The sequence below is a fragment of the Protopterus annectens genome, chromosome 12.part0, assembly GCF_019279795.1.
Source record: "Protopterus annectens isolate FY-2018-M chromosome 12.part0, PAN1.0, whole genome shotgun sequence".
Classification (NCBI taxonomy): Eukaryota; Metazoa; Chordata; order Ceratodontiformes; family Protopteridae; genus Protopterus; species Protopterus annectens.
Genome location: NC_056746.1, coordinates 1,519,743,793 through 1,519,771,416, shown reverse-complemented (window position 1 = coordinate 1,519,771,416; position 27,624 = coordinate 1,519,743,793). Strand labels below are relative to the sequence as shown.

Here is a 27,624-nt window from a genome sequence, read left to right as displayed (position 1 = left end):
GTGAGTGGACTGGTGTGATGAAGATGATTTTTCAGAGCTATGACACAGAACTGGGATTGCCTAGACATGCTACAGTGTTGCTGTGTCTAATTATGGTGGCTGCCAAAAAAGCAATTACTAGAAAATGAAAATGAAAATCTAAACCAATTTATTTAAAAAGGGGGCCGGAATTAAATAATTTATGTAATGCTGCTTAGGTTATACGATATAGAATATATATGCAGCATAATATTTGTGATTTGTTAATAGTTTGATTACTTTTGTATAAATGTAAATATGCCTATTCAATAAAGGTGTTTAAAAAATGATTTAGGGACAGTTCTGAAACCCGTCTGGAGGAAGCATGCATTAGTGTTAACAAGCACATAATCCTTGTAAAAGAGGAGATATGTTTCCATGAAAGTGCCTTCTTTTTAAGAGATTAATTTAAAAAACTGCCATGCTTCAAGCCCCAAGGAGGTGAATAGTTCTTCAAAGGAGGATTTAGATGGCAAGTCCTTTAAAGTGTTGACTGACCAGATGGTGTTGGGCCTGCAGCTTATCCATCCACAAAATAATAATGTGTGAAAACCGCTAAAACATGCACTCAGACCATGGTATACCAGATACTAAATTACAGCAGTATATGCGTAAGCCACAAGAACCTACATGCCTCAGAACATGGCATAGAATACCTCTGCAGTGGACAAACTTTTGCCAATAGTAAAGTATGTGCACAAATCTGCAGTTTTGCAGCTTGGTATCCCTGGTGTGATGGAGATCTAAACTAAAAGCAATGCTCTGACAGAGTAAGGTTTTAGCTCATTTTGGGTGCCCTTAGTAATTCTTTTCTGAATAAAGTGAAGTTGCAGAAACAGTGGAAATGATGGGAAAGTGAGTAAAAGAAGGACTGCATTCTCCTGGATGGCTGTCTGGTTGTTAACTGTCCCATTCCAGAAAATTTTTACCAGATGAGACTTCCAAATCTTCAACTTGAAAACATGACTGGAGAAGTGTCTGTCAAGAGTTTGTCATACCACTCATCTCCAAACATGTGAACATCTGAGTGTATGCTGCGTGTGTGTGGTTTCAGAGATCAGATATGTATCACCTGTCTGTAATGGGTGGATGATCACATTCCCCTTTTCCTATTCAGATATCACAGGGATGGAATATTCTTATCACATGATTTCCCAGAAGACTGAGCTTGTATTACAGTACCACCATAGCACCATTTGGGAGGAGTCCGCTTCCCAACAGGGACAATACTCGAAGTTTAAAGGAACAAAGAATGGCTCTCCACAGTGCCAAAGTGTCCACTGTCAGGACTTTAAAAAGGTTTGGTTGCTAGAACAAAATGCAAACAGTAAGAGTGGGAAGAATCTCCACTACTTAAGAATGTAGAAAGAGTGATTTCGCCAAAAATAGGTATGTGACCATGCAGTGACCAAAGACAGAAAACTCCCAGTTTACAGCATCCATATACTATGCATGCAAGCAACATGAAGATCATGGCCATCCTCAAGTTCAAAGGTGCAAAGGTCCACATATGAAGCCCCCAAATGCTGCAAAAACAACCAACTGGCTCCACTCTATGGCCAGTCACCAGTCCTAGGTTCAGAAGAAAATGAGAGAAGAGAAGGGGGCCCCTCTAGACTGGAAAGGACTCATTTCCACTTCAAAATATGATGAGCCCAAGTCCAGCGAGCACTAGGTTAAAATACTCAGTCCAGAATAAGGCACTTAAGAGAGCTCAACTTCACCTAGACTATTGTTTTCATGCAAACATCTAAACTGGCTTCCTTTGCAATGAAACAACTAAAGACAAAGCTATGATGGTTCATACAGTCAATCAAAAAGCCACAACCAGATTACTGTGCTCAGGCAAACGGCTATCTTACTACCACTCAAGAAGCCATATACAGAAAACGGATGCATCTTCTTTAAACCCAGACAAAGGGAGGAAACTTTTTCTAATGCCTGATTCACTAAGGGAGACTAGAATCTGGACAGGTAAGAATGACGGTTAAGGGTGTTAAGAACAAATGGTTCCAGAGGAAAATTATACTCTGATCACTTTCCCCTGAGACTTTACATTGTCATAGTAAGATAGCAAACTGCTGTGTTCCCAAAGTAATATGCTGGACTGAAGTGATCACACAGAAGTAAAATGTCCATTCAAGATCTCATATCACACAAAGGTTTACACAGGGTGTCTGCCTTCCTTGAGATGCAAGAGTGGATTCTGGGTGATTCGTGGCAGCAAGCATGAAATTTAGTAACCAGCCCCATACATCTGGAAATTCAATGGGGATTTCTGTAGGGAAGTGATAGAGGCCATGGGCCAATCCATGATACCTTCTGTCAGACTCCTGGAGTCATCCAAACCCACCACCCATAGTAGGAGCAAGCTTGTGCATAATTGACACTTGTAGGGTTAAGTGTGCAACAGACACATTGTGGGCAATATAGGGGGCTGGAAAATAATCACTACCACTAGAAGCATGGTGATGTCAGAGGTCTGAATTGCTACCATCAGACCATGTTCTGTAAGACATGTTCACATTCATTCATAGCCAAGTTCTACCAGACTTCATGTGACTGTCAAACTAATGGTCTGAACCATGAGTCCTGGAGCAGGAAGACCTCAATCATCTTTACTCTACAAAATTGGACCCTGCATGGTTCATGGAGCCTGTAAAAAGAGTTGCCTCAGCCCACAGTAACATGAACAAGCTTTGATCAAGCAACTAAATAGGCTTCTCCCTGAAATCAGGCTGGCAGCAAGTCTTCTCTAGCCAATCAAACAGGGAAGCTACTGTCTGCTATAGTCATGCACATTCCCCAACGTCTGAAATTGATAGGGGGCAAGTTCCTGGGCTCCTCATCTTCCACTGAAATGATAAAAAGATGCACACACAAACCCTTGCTTTTTCAGGATATGCTCATTACACAGAGGGCTATTTTAGAAAAGGATATGCCTTAATAGTGGCTTTAATGAACCTCACTCATTCCTTCTCATGCTTGTTGACAGTACTGCCACAGAAACTGGGATCTATGCTTAGGAACCCCCCCCCCGACCCTCATGTGAAAATAAATGTCAATTGCTGCTAGCTTCCTGGTAAGCAAGACAGGGCAGGAGTTTCTTCTTTATTACTTACAGATTGGCCTACAAATTCTCTAGTAGTTATGGCACTGCTCCACACCATGCTGCTTTCTCAACACTAAGGGAAGGTACAGTGCAAGTTACGGCTCATTTTCTGGCAGCCACCCGGAAGTTTTAAGTAATTCACTCATTTAAGCAACACAAGTGAGAATTAATCCACAATGTAAATCAGGATCAAAATCTAAACTATAGGAGGAGCAGAAGAATACTGGCAGGCTCAAGGCTTAGGTAAACCATCCCACCGCAAAGTATGACATCACTGCACGTACTGGTATAGGGTGCATATATAACACCCATTTCATAGCACCGCATATACTGGTGCAGTGTGCATATGACATACTTTATGTAACATTACTTTACACACTAGTGTAGAGTGCAAATGATATCCTCCATGTGACAGCACTGCATGTGCTGGTGTAGAATGCATGAATATAATCCATGGAACACTCCATACACTGGTACAGGGTACATGAGTTACTCTCCTACAACAAAGTGTATTATTACTGCATGAGCTGGTGTAAGCTGCGCAAGTCACTCTCCTATCCTGTCCCACATGCACTGGTACAGGATGCACATTATACTCTAACAGTGCAACATGTGACATCACTGCATACACAGGTGTAGAGTGCACATGAAAAAAGTGCCAGTGAAATAGAAGAGAATGAGCCCAGTTGCAGAACATGAAAAGTGGTCCCTAACAAAAAAAAAATAGAAACATTCTTTGAAACTACCTTTAATGAACATATGAGAAAACTTTTTTTTTTGCAGAGGACAAGCTTCCCTGCAACTACCATGTAGGGGATACCCTCTTAAATGTATATACACCAATATCAAGGTCACACAATAATGTAGAAAGAGGCAAACTCCACTGCTGGTTTAAGTAGTTTCAAAGAAAGCATTTTCTTTCACATTCACTGAAGCTACCTATGGTGACATGACATGCTCTATTATACTGCAAGTGTTGTGAGTAGAAAGCATGGTACAGGCCTTTCTATTTGAAACTTCTTAGAGTATACTGCTTGGATACCGACTTCCACACCACTCCTGTTTTTTTTCTGCTTGTACACTGAGGTGGTTGATTTTTCTGTGATCTTGGCAATGTAAAATGGTATAGCAATAATGTCAAACATGCTTTACTACCTTAAAAAAGGAGGTCATACTACACATGTTACACATTCCCAAGAAAATACAGGTGAAATTGGGGAAAGGATTTTGCAAAGGCCTCTCCATGGTCTTGCAGTTTATTATCTGTTTTCTCCGGGCTACATCTGATTGACAAGTCATTGTGGATGGGAGAAATGTAAAGGGTTCTTTAATTAAATCTCAACTTTAACTTGCTTGCAGCAAACAATGAAAACCAAAAAAATATGTAAAATTTGAGGAAACCCTTGTGTAAATACTTCATTTTATAAGCAAAACAGATAAAATAAAATTGGACAAGCAAGGTCCTTTTAAGACGGATAAAGAAATGATTTTCAATGAGCTTAAAGGAACCTGAATAAAAATGTTAAAGTAAAACAAGTACAAACACTGAAAGAGAAACAATGAACTAATAAAAACAAAATCAAAACTTAGCAAGACAAAGACTGGAACCATGCTAAAAAGAAACCTCTAAAGATGTTTACAAAGTAGGGAGCCATAATCTAAGGGAAACTGCATCAGCAGTTGCTGATAGGGTAATAATATGAACCATCTGAGTCAATGCAATTCCCCTCCACGCAACTCACTACTCATGGAGTGGGGCTGCAAATGTACAATCGATAATACCTCCACATGATGAAATGAAGATAAATGTAATAAGGTTGGCAATTCAGCTCCATCATCCAGTCATTGGTTGCCTTCACTGTGCATGTTTTCCCTTCATCAATGCATTGTTTCCTCTGTGCAGTTCCTTTCTTCACATTGACCGAAACAAAAACATGATGGCTGAAATGACTACTCTGAAATGCCTATACATATGCATTGCATTTGCTCTTACCTTTACATCTTCTGACCTGGGACATGGTTGAAGAGTCCACACAGGACCCATGCACTTAACCTCCTTAACAAAACTAGAAACAGAAAGGGAGAATAAATCCAAAAGCAATTACTTTGAGGAAAGGGTTCACAAAAAGGTAATTGCCTCAGCAAAGCCCAAATACAGCTATACCCACAGAGCAAACATGACATTTGCATTGGGCAGTATACATGTACTATACATAAAAGTCCTTTTCATGCCATGCAATTTTACTCAAAGCTGAATTAGCAAATTACTTACAAGGAATCTGCACAGATTTCCATAGCATTTCAACATGGGATGCATATTTATGTAGAAACTATTCAGTTATCTCATTTTCCAACTACAAACCTGATGATACTGAACGTTTTGGAGTTTAAAAATATTCAGTGCCTACACAAATGTAACATGCTCACCTGGTGCAGATTCGAGGATGGAAAACACTTCGCCCTTGGCACTTGTGAAAGTGACACCAGGCCTACCACTCTGCTGGCACAGTACTGGAGTATCACTTGGCCATTCTGATCGCACTGGCGTTTGTGCCTCTGTTTTCTCTTCTTCCTTCTCCATTTCCACAACTGCTTCCATTTTTTCCTCTTCCACAATGGCAACATTGTCAAGTGTTTTTTTCAGGGTTTCTTGCAGCTTTTTGATGTCATCCAGAAACTTCTTCTCTCTAGTTGGCTTTTCTGGTTCCACTACTGGTGAAGTTGGGGACCCAGTAAGCAGCTGTTCTACAGTCATGTTCCTAAGGCTCTCCAGTATCTTAATGGCCTCCTTCAGTTCTCTACAACCCTTAGTTGTACTTTCTCGTACTGACTTTTCCACAGCAGTACTTGAGTTGCTGCTTGTAGCAGCAGCTGCTGCTCCCTGTATCAGATCTTCCTGTGCTGGCACTGTTACCTGAAGCTGTTCAGGTTCTGGAAGTACTACAGCACCATCTGTCTTTGGGTGGTCCTCCTCAGTGAGACCATTATCAGTCTCCCAGCTGTCACTCTCGTCCTCCCACTCATCAGAGCTGGCACCACTGCTGCTTACATCCACAGAATCATAGTCAGATTCTTCAATCTCTGACTCCACATCATAAAGGTGCTAAAATAAAGAACACACAGTTAGCAGATTCAAAATAAACATCTACAAAACAATTACAATAATGAAAGTCCCAGTAACACACCTCTCAAAACTTAACACAAACAGAACTGACAATGTCGAGATTTTTTTAAGAACTATAACTTGACTCGTTAGCAAAAACTATTGTTTTTCAATGTTGAGCAAACAAATGTTGGACTAGCCAAAAACATTGCTTATAACTACAAAGAATGTTACTTGAGGGTGTAATCTCAGGTCAGCTGTACACAGCTTAAACATTTTTATCTTAATTTTCTAAAATATTCTGTTAAGGGATCAGACAATGAATCATCCAAGATTACATCACATTAGACTCAAGACAACGTCTCAGAAAGAAGGGTTTAAGTACCTCCTTGCACTGTGGAAACGCTAACCCTACTATTTCACATTAACAGTCATACGCAAAAAAAAGAGCAGAAGTAAATGAATGGAATACTGCTTCCTGAAAGATGCACATGTTCCCTACCTTCCATGTACTCAAATCTCATTTGAATCATTCTGATGATTATCTCAAGACACTCACAGGCCACAGCACCCATTCCAATTGCTTCTTCAGTTATGACTCATTACTCCTTCCAGGTACAAAAATGCAAAATGAGTGCTTCCTTTTTTCCTTAGTTTTACTCAATACCTAATCAATGCAAAGTTGTGTGATAAACTCTCCTTAAGAGCAGATCTTTGGAGATTCTGTTAATGGGTACTAATACTCTTTATACGTCAGTATAAGTGCACTGCCTTCATTAAAGCCTAGGTAACACCATCTTCCCCTGGTCAAACTACCTCCAAACGTAGCACTAACCTAGGTAGTTCCTTCTGCTGAGACAAAAAGTTGTGGACTGATGACCCACAATCAATACAAAAAATAAAATGCCAAGTTCTGACAAGAACAGTTATCTTCCCTAATATCTTAAGCTGACAGTGTCTGGAAAAAGATTACAATCACAGCAATATTGAACGTAGATTTAAAAAAGTGCTCTATATACTTTATGTCTTCTAAGGAAAACAAAACAAGAATTTATCATTGCTGAATGTTATTTTGAGGAGCACTGGCAGGGTTACTTTGGGGTGAAATGGGGTAATGTGATGGGAGAGATGGGCATAGGAGATGGCCTAAGAAAATAACGGAGTGCGTAAATACCTGTGATATACTGTTGCAGGAGCAGTAAAACTGCATGAACAGACTAAACTAATTTTACCATACTAATGCAGCCAAAGAACAGCAGGAAGCAACATGGCTATCACTGTTTGACAATAGCTATTCTGCAAAGCCCAAGAGTGAGGAATAACAGTCAAAAGTAAGCAACAGGAATATTTAATTTTATTTTCATGTCTGTAGCTACCATTTTCTGAACTGTTTAGTGGATAAGCCACACTGTTTTGATTCTCTATTAAGTGCTAGTTTGTATAGCAGTGACAAGCTACTGCCAAACATAAATGATGGAGACTTCCAAGATGGCTGCACATTGAGTAATACCTTGTTTCCAGCTCTCTAAGTATGAAAACAGAAACTCAGTAGAGAAGACCAGTAGACTTGTGTTTACAGGTAAATTTCAGTAACTGGCTAGTAAGCGCACTGTCTGGATGCCTGGAATAAAGAAATACAGAAATCCTGTAAAAAAATCAGCTACAAACATAAGGAAGAAACACCGACTGGGAAAAATTCTACAGCTGCTCAGCAAAAAGCAATGCGACTTTCAGACATGACTTCCAGTAACCTACAGGAAGATAAAAAAGACAACTGCATACAGACCTGATTAAAATAAATAAAACAATAATGGTAGAGTACATCAACACAAACAACAAAAGGATAGAAAAATGGAAGAAGCTTTAAACAGATATTCAGATGAGATGATAAAGCTGCAAAAATCATCAGTCAAAATGAAAAGGCTGGCTGGATATGAAACTGCTCAAAAAGAGATGTTTCCAAAAAAAAAAAAAAAACAGAATTAGAGGACAGAGCACGTAGGGAAAACCTGAGATTTTCAGCTACACCAGAGAAGCTGGGAGGAACAGGCTGCATTAATTTTATGAAAGCACAAATAAGAAACTGGACTAGTATTCCACAGCAGTTGCTGTTTGTTGAATGGGCACATCATGTGTATGCGCCAAACCTAGCTATATGAAAGCAACCTAGACCTTTAACAGTAAAGATGCAATCCTATCAGCAGGAGGAGTTGATTCTGACAAAACTGTGGCACAAGGACAAAATATTAAAGGTGGGAGACAGCATAGTGTTTGTGGAGAATGATTACTCATTGTACACCAGGCAGAAGTAGAGTAAATTAATTCTTCTGTTCAGGTTATGTCAAGATGTAGGTGTGAGATTCAAACTGGTGTATCCAGCTGTCTAAGGTATTCTACTCTGGAGGGACAAAATCATTTTATGATGAAATGCATGCTAAGGAGGAAATAGAAAACTTTGTCTAACAAAAAGTGAGCTGTGAAACAGAAGGAGATTCTGCTTCTTGTTCTTTTGGTAATAAAGACCACAGAGTGACTGCACCTGTGAAATCTTTTCCAGTATTTCAATGGGAAATGTTGGAGAGGAGGAAGGGAGCACAAGAGCTGACTAGAAGAATCGACAGTACGTTGTAAATGAAGCAGAGAGATGATATGGGTGATGGAGAACAGTAATAAAACCAGTAACTTACTGCTGTGGGATTACGATGTAATAATTCTATTTGTGAAATATGACAGAAAGAGAAAATCTGGAAATATTGGGTTTTTCAAAATTTGTTGGACTTGTGGGGGACTGTAAAGTATATGCCCTACTTCATGTCATTAATGTTCGGAAAAATGCTTTGGGAAGGGGAAGATATGGGAGAAAACTACCTGCAAGTAGTACTGCATTTGTGGTGTATGGTTTTCTTTACAAGCTATTTTTAAGTGTAATGGGGATTGTAAATAGGTGCAATTATTTTTTCTCCCCTCGTCTCTCCTTCTTCTTGTACAATTTTGAGAAATAAAGGCAATGCAAAGACAGTCTGGTTAAAAAGGCATGACAAAGTTAAAATTAATGTGCTTTTCCTCATTCTTGCATGGGGAAATGACTGGATTAAGGACCTTAGATTGATTAGTTTTATGAGACAAGTAAATGAAAAAGAATATCGAATATTATGAGTCTTTTTCCTAGCAAATACCTGTATATTTAGTAGCAATTCTGCAAATGGTCTTCATGTTTCCATGGAAACAATTTGATTGAGAAACTGTCTGTCTGGTTCTCATGTCTCCATAGTGACAGTGTGATAAAAAGAAACTGGAGACAGTCCGGTGGAAGAGGACTGGCTGAGAGAAAAAAAAAGGGAAATTGGCTACGACATAATGTTCTCTGAAAGCAATCAGGGTTTTTCCCAGCTGGGACAACCTTAAAGATAAGAAAAAACTAACTAGACTCGAAGTTCTCAGTTTTTTTTAATTTTGAAATGCAATGGGGATACTAATATAAACAGGTGCTTTTTTTCTTTGTTCAGTTTTAAGAAATGTAAGCACTGCAATGTGAAAAAAGTAGGGGGAGGAAAGGTCTGGTTAAGAGAGTATGACAAAAGAAAAATCAGTGTGCTTTTTCCCATGCTTGTATATGGAAATGACTGTGTTAAGATCCTAGGCATTATCCAGTAATAAGTTTATTACAAAGCAGGTAAATGAAAGAGTATTGAATATTATAAAAAAGTGTTTTTCTGGTAAATAAGGCATCCTTGGTAGTTTTGTGTTTGGTTTGCATGTCACTAGAAGACAATTTGATGAAAAGAAATGGCTTAGAGAAAGTGTTTACTAAAAGCACATGTTTTTTCAGCTGGGAGAGCTACAAAGACAGACAAAATCAAATAGCACTTACTAATAGCACAGGCTCTACCATGCATCTTTGCATGTCTAACCTTTCTTTTTGGTGAACTCTAACCTGTCCGTGCGGCTATCAACATAGAACTTTTGGACCTATTAGGAAGCAAAAACTTCAATAGTTGAATATGTACATAATTTTGTGTGTTACTAAGTTTACATGTTTTAGGGGGGTTGGTTGTTCTGTTTGAGGGCTTTCAAAAAAAAATCAGACTTATGTAAGATGTGGCATAGGCTCAAATGGATATGACAAAAAAACTGTATAAAAGAGCAACTTCCCAAACAGTATACATATGTAACATAAAAGTTGGAACTAGACATTTAACAAAAAGGCAGTTAAAGAGAAAAGGTGGTATTAACTATATAAGAAAATTATGCTTTTTGTAGTGTCTTTCAATCTGAATGGTCTTACACATAAATGTAAAAAAGAAAGAGTAGTGAACTATATTAAAAGATGTAAAGTGCAAATAGCTATGCTACAGGAGACACACCTGGAAAGACCTGAACATGTGAATTTGATCAAGAAAGGTTTTCAGGACAGTTATTCAGTGGAATACCTGGGCAAAGGAAAACAGGAAATACTTACATTAATTGCAAGAGAAGCTCCAATAGTGATAGAAGAGGAAAAAGACAGCAATGAAAGATGTATAGTACTAAGGGACTTCTGGCAAAGGAGGAGGATTACACAGGCATGCATTTACATTCCACCTAAGACTGCTATAATGGAGCTTAAGAAAATTCTGGGAGAAAAAAAAACATTTATGAAAATGTTTGGCATTGAAGATATGCATTTAATACTAGGTCGGAGTGACTTTACATATTTGCCAAGATATAAAACTGGGCTAGGCTAAATAGAATGTATATCTTTCAGGAACATGTACATTTAACTGAAGGTCTTGAAACTCACCCAATAACTATTTCAGATCAAGTGCCAGTAATAACTAAACTAAAAACACAAGGTAATGAAATAAAAATGAGACACTGGCAATTTCCCACTTATCAGCTAAAAAGAGAGGAATTTGAAGAATGGGTTTTGGAATTAATTCAGGAGCTACTAGAGAAGATAGAAATTTCTTCCGAAAATATAGCTAGAGAGTGGGGCAAAATTAAAGTGGAGTTTAAAACTACGGTGGAAATAAAGGGAAGGGAGATGAGGTTAAGAAGTAACAAGAATTTAGAGGTACTGACAAATGTTAAAGTATTGCAAAATGGGGGAACCTCTCAGAACAAGAAAAGGAGCAACTGCAGAATGCAAAACAGAAAATAAGGGATAACCTTGATAATATGCATGAGCTTAGAAAGATTGGTGTTAAGCAACTGTTTTTGATAATTCTAGAGCACAAACACTTTTAGCACAATGACTCAGGCAACAGAAAGTGGAAAGGTCCATCACCAAGCTTAAAGAGGCTGTAACAAGCAAGATAACAAGAGATCCTTTGGAAGTATTAGAAATATTTTGGAAATTTTATGAAAGTTTGCATAAAGCAGAGAAATATGAAAATCAACACAAGGTACAAATGGAAATGTTTATAGAAGAATTAAATATGCCAAGGTTAAAGGTAGATGAGGCTCAATTATTAACAGGATAGGAAAAGATGAAATAAAAATGGCTATGTATAACCAATCTACAAGAAAATCCGCAGGAATAGATAGTATTCCAGTGGAAGTTTGGAAGCGATGAGGGGAAAAAACTGATAAACATCTGGTAGGCTTTGTTTAACAGTATTTTAAGAGGAGGAGGAGTATCAACATCTTGGAAGAAAGCTTTGGTAACAGTAATACCTAAACAGGGTAAAGATCCATCGGATTCAGCTTCATACATGCCCATTTCAATACTACACCATGATTATAAAGTGTTAATGTCTATACTGGCTAAAAGAATGGCAAAAGTGATACCAAAATTGACAGATATGGATCAGTGGGATTTTGTGGAGGGGAGGCAAACGTTTGGCAATATTAAGAGAACACTGATGATTGAGAGGGAAGCAGAATGTAAGAAAATACCACTGTTATTGGTGTCTCTTGATGCAGAGAATTTGACAGTAGACCGGGACTTCATAAGCAGGGCAATGGAAGCATTTGCTTTCCCTGATACAATAAGGTTCATTAGGAGTACATATGAGGGTTCAGAGGTGAAAACTAAAGTGGATGTGGTCCTCTCTGATTACTTATGGTTGAGTAGAGGAACCAGGCAAGGTTGTCCACTTTCCCCTTTGGTGTTTGCATTATATTTGGAACCACTGGCAAAGTAAATAATGGATTCAGAAATTCAAGGATATAATTGGTATGGTAGTCAGGAAAAGCTGGCTCTACTTGCAGATATTATTTTATACATGACAAAACCAGAAAGGGACATTACAGTGTTGTGGAATATTTTAAGACCGTTTCAAATCTTCGTGGGATACAAAAAGTACAGTTGTGTACACTTACCATAAATGTAGATGTTCAAGTGCATTCACTGTTGCAGTCATTACATTTGGGTGATATGCTGGCAGGTTGCCCTCAGTCGGCCTGATTAACAAAGTCTTGGGTCCTGCATCGGTTGCTGTCCCTTCCTCCATGACGTCAGGGGTATAAAACATACCCCAGACGCCATTACATCAGTTTTTCTTGCCTCAGATGTCAGGTGCCCCCCAAATGGGGAGCAAAAAAAAATTTTATATATATATATATATATATATATATATATATATATATATAATTAAAAACACAAAAAATATACCTTCAAACAAAAGTACACCAAAAAGGCTTTTAAGCACAGCAAAAGTAAGTAGAGGTATAGTAAGAGAAAAACAGGGGGCTGGAGGGAGGGTAACCAGGACCGCAACAGTGAATACACTCGAACATCTACATTTATGGTAAGTGTACACAATTGTATTATGTTCTTCGTGTTTCACTGTTGCAAGTCATTACATTTGGGTAGATTCCCAAAGCTACGGTTGGGAGGATGGATTTATACAGCATTAGGACCAGCAAGGCCTTGCAGGACAGCAGTGGCAAAGCCAGCTCTGGATTTAGAGAAGAAAGGTAAATGGTAATGTTTGGTGAACGTATGAACTGAGCTCCACGTAGCCGCTTCTAGAATGTCTCTGGTAGGAAAGTACAGTTTTGTACCTACCATAAATGTAGATGTTCGAAGATCCACATTGCTGCAGTCATAACCTGTGGGTAGTCCGCTGTCCTCGGTCGGCCCGAATACCAAAGTGTTAGGCTGGCGTCGGTCATGGTCGCTTAGATCTGACGTCAGTATGCCGTGGTACTAAAGCGCATGACCGACGCCATATCCTCAGTCTTTCTTGCCCCAGATGTCAGAAAGCCTTAAAAAGAAAGGCCATAGCCACAAATAGAAAAACACCCAATCACCAAAATAGCAACAATGGGTACACCACAAACCACCCAGTCACCCCAAACTACAGAGGGGAAGGAGGGAGGGAAAATTGGACTGCAGCAATGTGGATCTTCGAACATCTACATTTATGGTAGGTACAAAACTGTACTATGTTCTTCATCTCACATTGCTGCAGTCATAACCTGTGGGTAGAATCCCAAAGCAAAGGTAAAGGGAGGTTGGTAAAATCAGATAGCATTAGGAGCTGCTAACATGCCCTGTAAAACAGCAGTGGCAAACCCAGCCCTAGATTTGGAATAAAGAGGGAGATGATAATGTTTAGAAAAAGTGTGTACTGAACTCCAAGTAGCTGCCTCCAAAATATCCTTAGTAGCTACTCCCCTTAAAAAAGCAGTAGAAGTGGCAGTTGCTCTAGTGGAATGAGGTCTGATTCCAGCCGGAACCTCCTTACCATGATGAGAACAAAAAGCAATACAATGACCAATCCACTTAGAAATAGTTTGCTTTGAAACAGGTTTTCCTTGTGAACCCAAGGCAAAAGAAATGAATAACTGTTGAGACTGCCTGAACCCTTTAGTTCTGCTCAAATAATAACGTAACTGCCTGTGAATATCCAAAGAGTGTAAAATTTTTTCCCCTTTATTTTGGGGATCAGCATAAAATGTAGGCAAATGAATAGATTGGTTTAAAGCCACATTAGAAACAACTTTAGGCATGAAAGTAGGGTTAGTACACAGGGATACCCTATCCTTATGAAATATCAGGAAGGGTTCAACTGCCATTAGAGCCTGTAATTCAGATACCCTTCTAGCAGACGTAATGGCCAACAAAAAAGCAGTCTTCCAAGACAAAAACTTCAACTCAGATGTAGCTGCATGTTCAAAAGGAGGTAAAGTGAGTTTTTCCAACACAAAATTGAGATCCCAGGAAGGAGTGGGAGCTCTACGCGGGGGTCTTATGTTCTTTGTCCCTCTAAGAAATTGCTTAAACAAAGGATGAGAGAATAATGGTGGGTCACAGTCATAGTGAGCAGAAATAGCTGCAGCATGAACTTTTAGAGGAGAAAGACAAACCCTTGTCTAGTAATTCTGTAAGATACTGAAGTGAAACACTCAAATTAGGCACTGAAACATCAAAGCTCTTTGCCTTGCTCCAAAGAAAAAAATCTCCATTTATCAGCATAAACTTTCCTTGTACTAGGCCGTCTGGCCTCCAAAATGACATTCAAAACTTGTTGTGGAAGCTGCGACCCCCCAGGGTCTAGAACAGAATACGCCAGGCTGTCAGATGCAGGGACTGTATCTTGACATTGAGGAAATGATTGCTTGCCTGGGACACAAGGTGTGGAACTGGTGGCAAAGGCCAAGGAGGCTCCCGTACTAAACTCCTCAGAAGAGGGTACCAGTGCTGACGTGGCCAATCTGGAGCTATTAAAATCATGCAGGGCTTGTCCTGTCTGACCTTCAAAAGTACCTTGGGAAGGAGAGGCAGAGGAGGAAAGGCATAGACGTGAAGGTTGTTCCAACTGAAAGATAGAGCATCCACTTTCCAAGCCTGTGGGTGAAACATCCTTGTGCAAAACTTTGGCAGTTGAAAATTTTGTGGAGAAGCGAACAGATCTATGTCTGGAGTCCCCCAAGCCACTGTCAACTGTTGAAACACATGAGGATCCAATTTCCACTGTGGGGATCCACCATCTGCCTGCTCAAAACATCTGCTAAGGAGTTCTGTGCTCCTGGCAGAAACCTTGCCTGAAGAGTGAGGTGCAAACTGAGAGCAGTCTCCCATAGAATCATAGCTTGTCTGCAAAGAGGGTACGAATGGGTTCCCCCTTGCTTGTTGATGTACCACATGACTGTTGTGTTGTCTGTTTGAATCAACACTCGTCCTGGATGAATGAGATCCTTGAAAGCCATTAATGCAAATTGGACTGCTAACATCTCCTTCATGTTGATATGCAAATGTTGAAGTCTGGCAGGCCACGTGTCTTGAACCCATTTTCCATTGAAGTGTGCTCCCCAAGCCATGTCTGAGGCATCTGTCGTTAAGATCTGACTTGCCTCTGGTCGGGTCACAGAGTCCCTTGTTTAAGTGACATTCCTGAGCCCACCACAAAAATTCCCTTTGAATGCAAGGTATTATCTGAATGACAGTGTCCAAATCGTGGCAGTGTTGAGTCCATACGCTTTTGAGATACCATTGTAGCTTCCTCATATGCAGTTTGGCATTGGGAAGTACCAGAATACAAGATGCCATGAACCCCAAGGCTTGAAGGACTGTCCTTGCAGTCAGCCTGGACCGTAGAGACAATTTTTGGAAGTAAAGGGAAAGATTTCTTTGTTTGTCCGGGGTCAAAAACGCGATCTGAGAGGCTGTATTCAGTCTCACACCCAGAAAGCACATGTCCTGAGAAGGTACTAGACTGGACTTTGTTTCGTTCACAGAATACCCTAGGCATCTTAACACTGCCATAATATACTGTAGATGGTAAAGTAACTTGACTTTGTCTTGAGCAAGAATCAGGCAATCGTCCAAATAAGGATAAATTTGTATTCCCCTTAACCTTAAGGAGGCTATCACTGGAGCCAGGACCTTTGTGAACACCCTGGGCGCAGTAGATAAGCCAAAGGGCAATGCAGAGAACTGATAATGTAAAGTCCCAGCTCGAAAACGCAGGAACCTCCTGCAGCTGGGCCTGATAGGAATATGAAGATAAGCCTCTTTGAGATCCAGAGTTACCATCCAGTGATCTTTGCCAAGCAGAGGCAGACGTTTTTGCAAAGTTAACATTTTGAATTTTGGAATGTCCAGGTATGTGTTGAGAATAGACAAATCCAGTATTGGCCTCCAAGTGTTTCCTTTCTTTGGTACAAGAAACAGGCGAAAATAAAATCCTAGGCCCACTTCTGACTGAGGTACCTCCTGGATAGCCCCCCATTTTTAGAAGTAAAGCAATCTGTCTGTAAGCCTCCACCTTTTGCTGAGGAGGAACTTCTGGCATGCCTTTGAAAGGAGGCAAGGTGTGAAAATAAAACTTGTAGCCTCGATCTATAATGTCCAACACCCATTTGTCCTGGGGGACTAAAAGCCAATTTTGCCTGAAAAGTGCCAACTTTCCTCCCAGAGGAGCTGCCAGACAGGAGGGATCTGGAAGCTGAAGATACAGGTCATTGGGTTTGCTTACGAAAAGGCTGACCCCTGCCCTCACCTGAAGATTGTGCAGGGGAACTCCATGTCCTCGGTCTGAAGGAACCCTGAGCATGAGCCCTGCCCCTACCACGTCTAGATCTGCCCCTAGACTGTAAATCAGAAGAAGGATAAGCCCATCCCTTAGCAGGCCAATTTCTGCTAAACTTAGGGGGCTGTACCTGTAAAAATTCCTTAACTGTCTGCATGGACTTAGATTTGTCTTCCATTTTCTTCAAAACCGACTCCACAGGAGAACCAAACAGAACTTCAGACTGAAGGGGGGCATCCAAAATTCGAGCTTTTGCATGCTCTGACAAATTCTGATCCTTAAGCCAGGCATGCCTACGAATAACTGATCCAGTGGCAGCCACCCTGGAGGAAGCCTGAAGAGCATCAAAACCACACTGCAAAGAATGCTTACCCACCTGATCAGAGGCATGAACTAAATCCTGCAATTCTTTACACTCAATACCCTCTGCCAAAGCATCAACCTTAGATTTTAACTGACTCAATAGAAAATTCTGGTACTTCAGCATATGAAACTGGCAATTCAATGCCCTCATCGCTAGAGTGGAAGAGGTACACACTTTTTTACCCCACCTGTCCAATGCTCTAGAATCTTTATCCAGAGGAACTGGATTCTTCACAATAGAAGCCCTGACCCCCTTAGGTCCCTAATAGTCTCCGGGTCAGCTCTAGGGCTCTTATACAAATATTTATGGGCCTCTGGCACTCTGTAATACCTGTCTGGTTTAACAGGGGCAGGAGGTAAAGAATCAGGATTAAGGGAAGCTTCAGAGAAAACATCCTGTACAACATCCAAAACAGGGGGAATAGCCAAGGGCCTATGCTGTGGTAAAAATAAAAATTCCCTAAGCCTCTTACGAGAATCTGAGAAATCCTGACCTTCCCACTTAAAATGCTCCCTCATGGAGTGCAGGGTCTCAGAAAAGGAAAAATCCTCTGGAGGGGAAGCAGAAGGACAAGAATCCTCTGCATCAGAATCAGAATAAGGAGGAAAATCCTGAATGGCCTCAGCTGAAGACTCAGAGTAATCTGAGGAATGCTCCAATCCCTCTACCTCTGGCTCCACCCTAGGCCTCTTATCCGGGGGGGGGGCATAGAACCCCTGATTAAAGTAATCAAATCCTCTGCCATCTTCAGCATATGCTTTTTAGGTACAGAACTAGGGCTGACACCAGTGGAAGACAAACCAGGCCTGACCTTGGAAGGTGCTTTAGAGACAGAAGTAGAAGGCCTAACCACCTTATGCAGAGAAGGGACCACAGAAACCTGAGAGGCCCCCTCAGCCAGACCCGACTCCTGAGAGGCCACATCCTGCAAGACTAAAGGCTCCCCTTGAGATTCAGCTGAAACCTCGGCTGGATCCACAGATTCCACCGTAGTTTCTAAAGAACCGGCGTCCGTAACGAACGACTCATCCTGCTTGGACTTTAACGTTTTTTCTTTACGCTTCTTAGCGGTAGCGGGCGTCGGAGGATCCGACGGCATATTGTAATTACACCGCTTACCGAAGAAAGTCTAGCACAATCTAACCTACGTTTAATGGTGCGCTTATTAAATTTAGCACAAAAGCGACACCCGACTACGTCGTGCTCAGGCCCCAAGCAAGGAATACAGAGAGAGTGGTAATCCCTATGAGGTATCTGCTTCCCACAAGAAATACAATTATTTACTTTTTCTGACATCCGGATTTAACTGAGGCAAGAAAAGACAAAAATATTCCCCAACGGGGTACTTAGCCCAACTTGGTCTTCGGTCTGAAACTCAGAATACGAAAATTTCAGGACGCCGAACGGCACTTGCAAACGCTGCTTCTGCTTCGGACCATGCGGCAAGAAAGACTGAGGATATGGCGTCGGTCATGCGCTTTAGTACCACGGCGTACTGACGTCAGATCTAAGCGACCATGACCGACGCCAGCCTAACACTTTGGTATTCGGGCCGACCGAGGACAGCGGACTACCCACAAATTATGACTGCAGCAATGTGAGATGAAGAACATCACCTCTGAGAAAGGCTGTAAAACTAGATGCAGCCCTGGTGGAATGAGATCTGATTCCCTGGGGGATAGTTTTACCATGGTGCATATAGCAGAAACGAATACAATGGCTTAACCATTTGGAAATAGTCTGCTTCAAATTAGCCTTTCCCTCTGCCCCTTCAGCAAATGCCACCAGTAGTTGTTCAGATTTTCTTAGAGATTTTGCCATAAGTAAAATCTCAGTTGTCTGTGTACATCCAATAAATGCAGAATCCACTCACCCTTGTTCTGTGGATTGGGAAAGAAAGTTGGCAAATAATTGGTCTGATTAAGAGCCACACTGGATACAACCTTAGGCATGAAGGATGGACTGGCCCTGAGAAACACCCTGTCCAGATGAAAATTAATAAAAGGCTCCACTGCCATAAGTGCCTGTAATTCAGAAATCCTTCTAGCTGAAGTGACTGCTAAAAGGAAAGCTGTTTTCCAGGAGAGAAATGTTAAGTCTGCAGTAGCAGCTGGCTCGAAAGGAGGGAGAGTGAGTTTTTCCAATACAAAATTGAGATCCCAGGCAGGGGTTGGAGTTCTCCTGGGTGGTCTTAAGTTTTTGGCACCTCTGAGATACTGCTTTAGCAGAGGATGAGAGAAGAAGGGAGGGTTCTGTGTTGTAACGAGCTGAAATGGCCGAGGCATGGATTTTTATGGAATAAAAGGACAGGCCCTTGTGAAGCACCTCAGTTAAGTATTGTAAAATCTGAGGAATATTGGGAACTGTTGTGCTTATTCCTTGCGACTGGTTCCAGACACAGAATCTTTTCCATTTGTCAGCATAAGAATTTCTAGTACTAGGCCTTCTCGCCTCCAAAATGACATCCATCACAGGTTTGCTGAGGGATGCTAAGGGTGAATTTAGGTGATTAGCCACGCTGCAAGATTCAAAGTTTGGAGCTGTGTGTGCAAAATTTGGTTGTTCTGCTGAGACAGTAAGGTGTCTGAGGCAGGTGGCACGGCTGAAGGTGTGACACATTGCGCAGGAGTGGGTACCAGTGTTGGCGAGTCCAGTCTGGAGCAATCAATCAGTTTTGGTTTGTCCTGTTTGACTTAGTAGAACTTTGGAGAGCAGACGTAGAGGGGGAAAAGCATAGACTGATAGGTTTTTCCAGCTGAATGATAGAGCACCCACTTTCCAGGCTTTTTTCTGATGAGTTCTTGTGCAGAAATTGTCCAACTGATAGTTCTGGGATAAGGCAAAAAGATCTATGTCTGGACTCCCCCATTTGCGTGTCAACATGTTGAAAATCCGTGGTTCCAGTTTCCATTTGCGTGGGTCCATGAGATTTCTGCTTAGTTCATCTGCCAGAGTATTCAGCTTTCCTTGTATTTGGTAGGTCAAGGCAGTGTTCCACAATGCCATGGCTAGTCTGCAAAGGGGGTAGGAGTGTGTACCCCCCTGCTTGTTTATGTACCACATAACTGTGGTGTTGTCTGTCTTTATCATTAATTGTCCTGGATGAAGGTAGTTCTTGAATGCTGTCAGTGCATTCTGTACAGCTAGCATCTCTTTTTGATTGATATGAAGGTGTATTTGATTTGGGCTCCATTTGCCCAGAATGCACTTTCCTGCCAGATGAGCCCCCCCAAGCATAGTCTGATGCATATGTAGTTAGGGTTTGGGTGGCAGTGGGTGGAGTGAAAGGCAGTCCCTTGTTTTGGTGGCAAGCATTTGCCCACCACAGGAACTCTAGTTGCAGGCAAGGTATGATAGGAATCATTGTTTCCAGGCTGTGACAATGTTGACTCCATAAACTAAGTACCAATGAAGTTTCCTCATATGCAGTCTTGCATATGGAATTAGAAAAATGCAGGAGGCCATGAACCCCAAGGCTTGCAGAATTTGTCTTGCAGACAGCAGGGTTTTTGTGGCCACCTGTTTGAAGTAAGTTACCAATGAATTTGCTTTTCTGGCATAAGGTAAGCCATCTGAGCAGTTTTATTCAAGCTTGTACCCAGGAATGTAATTTTTTTGAGAGGGTACCAGTTGTGATTCCTTTTCTTTATGGCGTACCGTATACAAGTTAGAACCCTTTTTACAAACGCCAGATGCTTTAGAAGAATGTCCTCATTTTCTGCCTAAAATTGACAATTGTCCAGGTATGGATATATTTGAATATTTCTTTGCATGCAAAATGCAATTACTGGAGCCAGGCACTTTGTGAATACCCTGAGCACAGTAAATAAGACAAAGGGCAGTGCAGAGAACTGGTAATGCAAGTTGCCTGCTTTGAAGCAGAGGTATCTTCTGCAAAATTAACTGACTGGGATATGTAGGTAAGCCTCAAGTCTAGAGTTACCAACCAGGCATCTTTGCCTAGCATAGGAAGTAACTGTTGAAGAGTCAGCATCTTGAATTTTGGAATGTCCAGAAATGTGTTTAGAGTAGATAAGTCCAGAATTGGACACCATGATTTGTCTTTTCTGGGTACCAGGAAAAGTCTTGAATAGAAACCTTGTCCCTTTTCCTCTTCTGGTACTGGTTGAATAGCCCCTATGTTTATGAGGGACAGTACTTGTTTCTGGGCCTCTGCCAACGGATTTGGGGGCAGGTCTGGTCATCCATTTGGGATTGGCAATGTGTGGAAATGAAATTTGTATCCCTGGGATGTTATATTTAAAACCCATTTGTCCTGGGTTATGTTGCCAGTTTCTTGCATGAAGTGCCAGTTTTCTCCCCCAAAGGGGCGGCTAAAAGTTAAGTGCTTTGTGAGTGTAGAGGGAAGTCACTAAGACTGTTTACCATAGGGAGGTGCCTTGTTGTTTCCAGATTTGGAGATGGAGGCACCCCATTGTTTTGTTCTAAAAGTCCCTTGTGACTGAAACCTGGAGCCTTTGGAATGTCTGGGTTTGACTTGAGTAGCTTTCGAAGGAACTGGAAAGGATCAGTTCTTAGTAGGCCAGTGCCTACTAAATCTTGGGAGGCTGCACTTGTAAGAAATCTTTCACAGTTTTCATAGATTTAGCTTTATCTTCCATCTATTTTACAACTTCTTCAGCCTTATTACCAAAGAGACAGTCCCGTTGTAAAGGAGCATCCAACAATTTTGCTTTAACATGATTAGGCAGAGTTTGCTCTTTGAGCCAAGCATGCCTTCTTAGCACAGACCCAGTTACAGCTAGGCTTGCCACCTTTTCAAATACCCAGAGTGGGACATTTTTTGTAGAAATGTCAGATTTTGCAGGACAAAATATAGAACTTCACTTTTTTGCCAAAATAAAAGCTTATTCTTGTAGCATTTGAGATGCTTATGCTATTTAATATAACATTTAGGCATTTCAGATAAAAAAATAACAGTTTTATGCAACTATTAAAGAAAACTTAGAAATATTTTTGTCCCAACATGGTCAGGACATTTGCTATTTGATTTTCTTCACAGGACAGAACTGCCCAAAGAGAGACTGTCCCCTCGCAAAGTGGGACAGGTGGTAACCCTAGTTACAGCAGCCCTGCAAGAGGCCTCCAAAGAACCAAAACCACATTGCATGTTTTCCAACTTGTTCGGATGAAATCAATAAATCCTGTAAATCTTTATTTTCCACAGTCAGAAAATATCATCATTTTCTTTTTAAGCAGTCCCATGATATCCTGTTGATATTTAAGCATATGAAATAGACAGTTTAAAGCCCTGATTGCCAAGGCTGCAGAAGTGTAAACCTTCTTACCCCATCTATCCAGCACCGTGGAATCTCTATCAGAAGGGGTAAGATTTTTAGCAGTAGATGCCTTAATGACCTTGAGACCATGAGAAATGGTTTCAGGATCTGCAATAGGATTTTTGAAAAGGAATTTGTGGGAGTCAGGAACCCTGTACTATCTCTGCCTGGCTTATAAGGAGCCAGAGGCAGAGAATCAGAAGCCATACTAGATTCTGAAAAAACATCAACAAAAGTTTAGAACAGGAGGGTATAGCCAAAGGCCTATGCTGAGGAAGAAGAAGAAAATCCCCAAGTCTATTTTTATATACAGAGAAATTCTGACTTTCCCAGTGGAAATGTTCCCTTAAGGTATGTAAAGTTTCCCCAAAAGAAAAATCCTCATGGGGGGGGGGGGGGGTACCCCTGATCAGAGTAATTAAATCTTCAGCCATTTTGATCATTTGTTTTTTAGGCATAGGGGCCTGCACATGTGGGCCCAGGTGTCGTTTTTTAGACATAGATTTAGATTTTGGCCTTATTTTGAAGATGGCGTCGGTCTAATAAACAAAACTGTAGGCTTGAAAACACCCTCAGAAGCTGGTGCCTCACAGCGGCTCCGGACCCATCTAAGGTAGGGGCATCCGCAGGTTCCATAACTGAAGCATTTCGCGGCATACCGGACTCTGAATGGGTCTCAGTAGAGGCCTGCGAATTAGAAGTAGCAGGTATATCTGGGGCTGTGAAAGCGCCTCACTGAGTACCAGCGAACAGGCGACTGGCTTAGGAGAAGCATTGTCAGTTTTGGACCTCAACGGCCTGTCTCTGTCTTTTTCTTTGCATTTTTTAGGGGCAAAAATATACCGATGTTTAATAGTGCGTGGATTAAATTTAGCACAAAACCAACAGCAAGGTACACTGTGGTCAGGGCCTAGGCAAGGAATACAGTACAAATGAAAATCCTTATGAGGTATTTGCTTCCCACAAGTAATGCAGTTATTAACTTTTACTGACATCGGTAAGGAGCAAGAAAAAGTTTCCCCAACAGGATACTTAACTTTTAGTTGAAGACTTCGGTTCTGAAACTCGAAAATGAAAATTTCAGGTGTCGGCTGACTGGCAATTGCGAACTGCTTCTGCTTTGGGTACAAAAAAAAGCGGCAAGAAAGACTGATGTAATGGCATCGGCTGCATGTTTTATACCCCTGACGACCTGACGTCATGGAAGAAGGGAGAGCAACCGACGCAGGACCCAAGACTTTGTTAATCAGGCCGACTGAGGGCAACCTGCCAGCAGATTACCCAAATGTAATGACTGCAACAGTGAAAAAATCAAAGGCAATAGCAGTAAATTATGTACCCACACATGAATTGGCCAAAAATAGCCATATTTTGGGGACATAAAGGAGTATGGATTAGAAATGACTTTGAGGCAGTTAAGAATATGTGGGAAGAAACTAAACAGAAGATAATACAGAAATTGACAAATGGGAAGCTTTGTTATATGGATATGGTTACCAAGATACAAGCAATTAAAATGTTTTTAATCCCTTTAGCCATACACAGGTCAGGCACATTTTTATCACACAGGGGAGAAGCTGTGGATAGCAATTTAAGAGTTGAAGGATTTTATCTCTGAAGGGAAGACAGCAAGGGTCAAGTGGGGTAAAATGACTCTTCAACAGAAAAGGCAGACTAGGGTTACCCAACTTGAGGAGGTATTTTAGAGCAACACAGTTAAGACTCTTACACACAGCACAAGCAGATAACTATAACTCAAAGTGGAAAGGAATGATGATGATATATAGGGGGAAGCTCAGGAAATAAGGAGAGATGGGATTTTGAATGCAGACTCTTAAGGAGAAAAACAAAAAATATACAGAGTATTATATTCATAAAATAGCAGGCAGGATTCTAAGAACTAAAGCAGCATGAGAATGGAGAAAAGAGATTCTGCCAATAGGGGGTGACTGTGGTTAGGGATACAGATTATAGGCAAGAGGGGGCTGGAATTCATTGGAGATTCATAATCAATGTAACCAAGGTATTGGGAGCAAATAACTAGAAAGGGAAAGAATAGAATGGGAAGAGGCCAATAATTTATTTGGACTGTAAATCAGAGATTGCCTATACTCTGATATCAGTCCTTGATAGGGAAGACAAAGAGAAAGAAATTAGAGGGGCTCTTAAATGAAAGACCAGCCCTGGTAGAGTTTTTAATAGAATCAGAACAGAAGCTGCCATTAAAAACAGAATAATTAGAGCATATCAAATATTGCATGATAACTAAGAATCAATCAGAGGAGCTTATAAAGGATTGGGAAGAAAGACTGGATAAGCAATTCACAAAGACAAAGGGGAGACGTATGTATATGCCCCAAATATGCAACAAAGTCTAGAAGATTTAGAATCTTTGCCTGGAAGTGTTTACGTTGGGATTTTTATACCCCAAATAGACTCCAAAGAATTTTCCCACAGGTGGACAGCAAATGTTGGAGGTGTGATGGGCAGGAATGAGGTGTCTGGAAACAAATTTTTTGGGAGTGTGGTGAGCTGGCAGATTTTAGGAATTACCCGCAGACCACTGTCGGAGATGCTGGGTGAGCAGACTGATCTGAATGGGGAGATTATTTTTTTGAGCTATAATATGGAATCGGAGTTGCCTAAATATAGTAAAGTCTTGCTGAGCCCAATTATGGTGGCTGCCAAAAAGGCAATTACTAGAAAACAGAAATCAAAGTCTAGACCAACTTTATTAGAAAAAGTGAATATAGTAGAGATAAAACAAGTGGAATTGGGATCATTAGAAAAGGGAAGGAGCAAACTACACAGGAAAAATGGGAATTGTGGGAACAATTTATGTAGAGAAGGAAAGAGGTTTAAGAGGTGATGCTTAGCAGACAATGACTGGATAGATTACAAATGTATGATGTTTGCAACTACAGTTGTTTCAATGGTGTCTGTGACGCATAATATTTGCAAATCATAATTTAATAACCATGTTTATTGGAAAAAAACATAAGTGAAAGAAATATTTCATTTAAGTTTAGATTTTGACAACATAATTTGGTGCACTGATTGGAACTGTCGTATAGTGGATGGTCTACTTTGTTTGCCAATTACTACTGTATATTTGGCAGTAACAAATTATAGCCAAGTATTAGCAAAAGGAATATTTTACTTTACATGTTTACAGATATTTGTTTCTTAGTTTAGAAGCAGCATGGTCTTAATTCTTTAACAAGCATATATACCAATGTTGCAACTCCTACGCTCAGCGATTCATAGAATTTATAAATTCAAATGCCCTTGAACAACTAGTATGTTCCCCCACTATAGAGGACAACATATTGGATTTAATCATCAGAAATATGGGCGCCCATTGTACCACACCCGTTATCACACCCTCCTTGGTTAGATCCGACCACAAACTGATAACCCTGGACATCCTCACTCCTCCACCTCCCCCAATCAAAGAAACCAAAGTCAAAAACCTTTCCAAAGCAAACTTCAAACAACTTGCATCCGAAGTGGAAAGCTTCACTATTCCCTTGCAGAAGGATAATGATATCCAGGATGTGGAATCCTACACCAAGGCACTCTATATGCATCTTCAGGATTGCATGGACCATGCTATCCCAAATAAAACCAAGACTCCTTCCTCAAGCAAGAAGAAACCAGTCTGGTAGACCCCAGCCATAAGCAAACTTTACAATAAAAGGAGGAGACTTGTACAAAAAAAGGACAAATCTCAAGTAGAAAAATCATCCCTGATCAGCATTAGTAAGAAATTGAGGGCCCTCATCAAGTCAACTAAAGCCAATTTTGAAAAGAAAGTTGCCAAGGATAACCATAAGGCCTTCTATGGCTACATCAAAAACCTAAATGGCAATGCTCAGGTCTGTTCTGAGCTAGTACAAAATGGAACAAAATACACTGACCCTTCTGACATTGCCAACATCTTGGCTGACAGGTTCAGTGCAAATTCCCCCCCCCACCACCACCTACAGGGCCTATTACCATTCTAGGGTTCTAGGGGATTGTGCAAGTCCAATTATTACTGATACGTTGATAAGCAAGGCTCTATCCAAAGCTAAATACACTGCCTCCATGGGACTAGACTGTGTCCCAGGATGTGCCATACGCGAGCTCCAAAAGGAATTAACCCCGCATCTTAATACCCTGTTCAGTCTCAGCCTCTCCACAGGATATGTGCCCATAGAATGGTGCACAGCAATGGTGGTCCCGCTACAGAAGGGTGGGGCCACAACTGACCCTGGGAACTATCGACCAATAAGCCTGACCAGTCTGACCTGTAAGGCTATGGAGCGAATCATTATGGAACTCATAAATGGAGAGATTGGGAACCTCCAGTTGCTGGACCCCACACAGTTCGGCTTCATCAAGGGCAAATCATGCCTCCTGAACCTGAAAGATTTCTTTCAGACAGTTACTGGGCTATAGATAAGGGAAAGGAGGTACACCACTGCTTACCTTGACCTTGCTAAAGCATTTGACACCATTCCCCATTCAGGTATTATTGATAAGCTCACCAGCCTGGGCATAAACCCTTACGTCACAAGATGGATCGCAAACTGGCTCTCAGACAGATCCCATAAAGTAAGAGTAGCGGGATCTATGTCCGAATCCAGACCAGTAAGAGTGTGTCTCAGGGCTCTGTCCTGGGGCCCCTCCTGTTTGGCATATACTTCTCAGAAGTACAGGCAAGCACGGAAGGGCTGTGGCTGACAGTTTGCGGACGACTGCAAACTGGGTGCTATAACAGAGTCTCCGGCCGACATGGAGATCCTCCAGAAAGGCCTAAATGAGACAGATGCATGGTGTCAAGCTAAATGCAAAAAAATGCGTAGTAATCCCATTTAGAAAAAACAGAGTACCCACAAACTACAATATAGGAGGTAATCCCCTGAAATCTGAAGAAGAAATAAGGGATCTAGGGACCCAAGTAGATAGTCAGCTTTCCTTTGATAACCATGTTGGCAAAGTGGTTAGAAAATCCTTCTATGTGACTCATCTGATTACAAAAAGGTTCGCATCAAGATCTAAGGATGTAATGGTGCCCCTCTACTCTTTCATCATCAGACCCATTATTGAATACAATGCACCAATTGGAATGTACCTGGCTAGACATCTCCAGCAGCTGGAGAGACCACAAATGTACCTAACCAAGAGGATTAATAGCCTCAAACAGTTGCCCTATGCAGCACGACTGAAAAAGCTAAGACTGTTCTCTGTTGCATACTGCTTTCTCAGAGGCGATGTCTGTC

The 27,624-nt window shown here is 41.1% G+C and overlaps 1 protein-coding gene across 1 annotated transcript in view; it reads right to left on the bottom strand.

Moving 5' to 3' along the window:
- The window catches only part of UBE2O (ubiquitin conjugating enzyme E2 O), a 1,895,179-nt gene that overhangs the window by 257,758 nt on the left and 1,609,797 nt on the right, over positions 1 to 27,624 (bottom strand). The window contains exon 12 of the mRNA XM_044089038.1: positions 5,558 to 6,233. Coding sequence (XP_043944973.1) covers positions 5,558 to 6,233 — 676 coding nt within the window. The remainder of the gene's footprint in view (positions 1 to 5,557; positions 6,234 to 27,624) is intronic.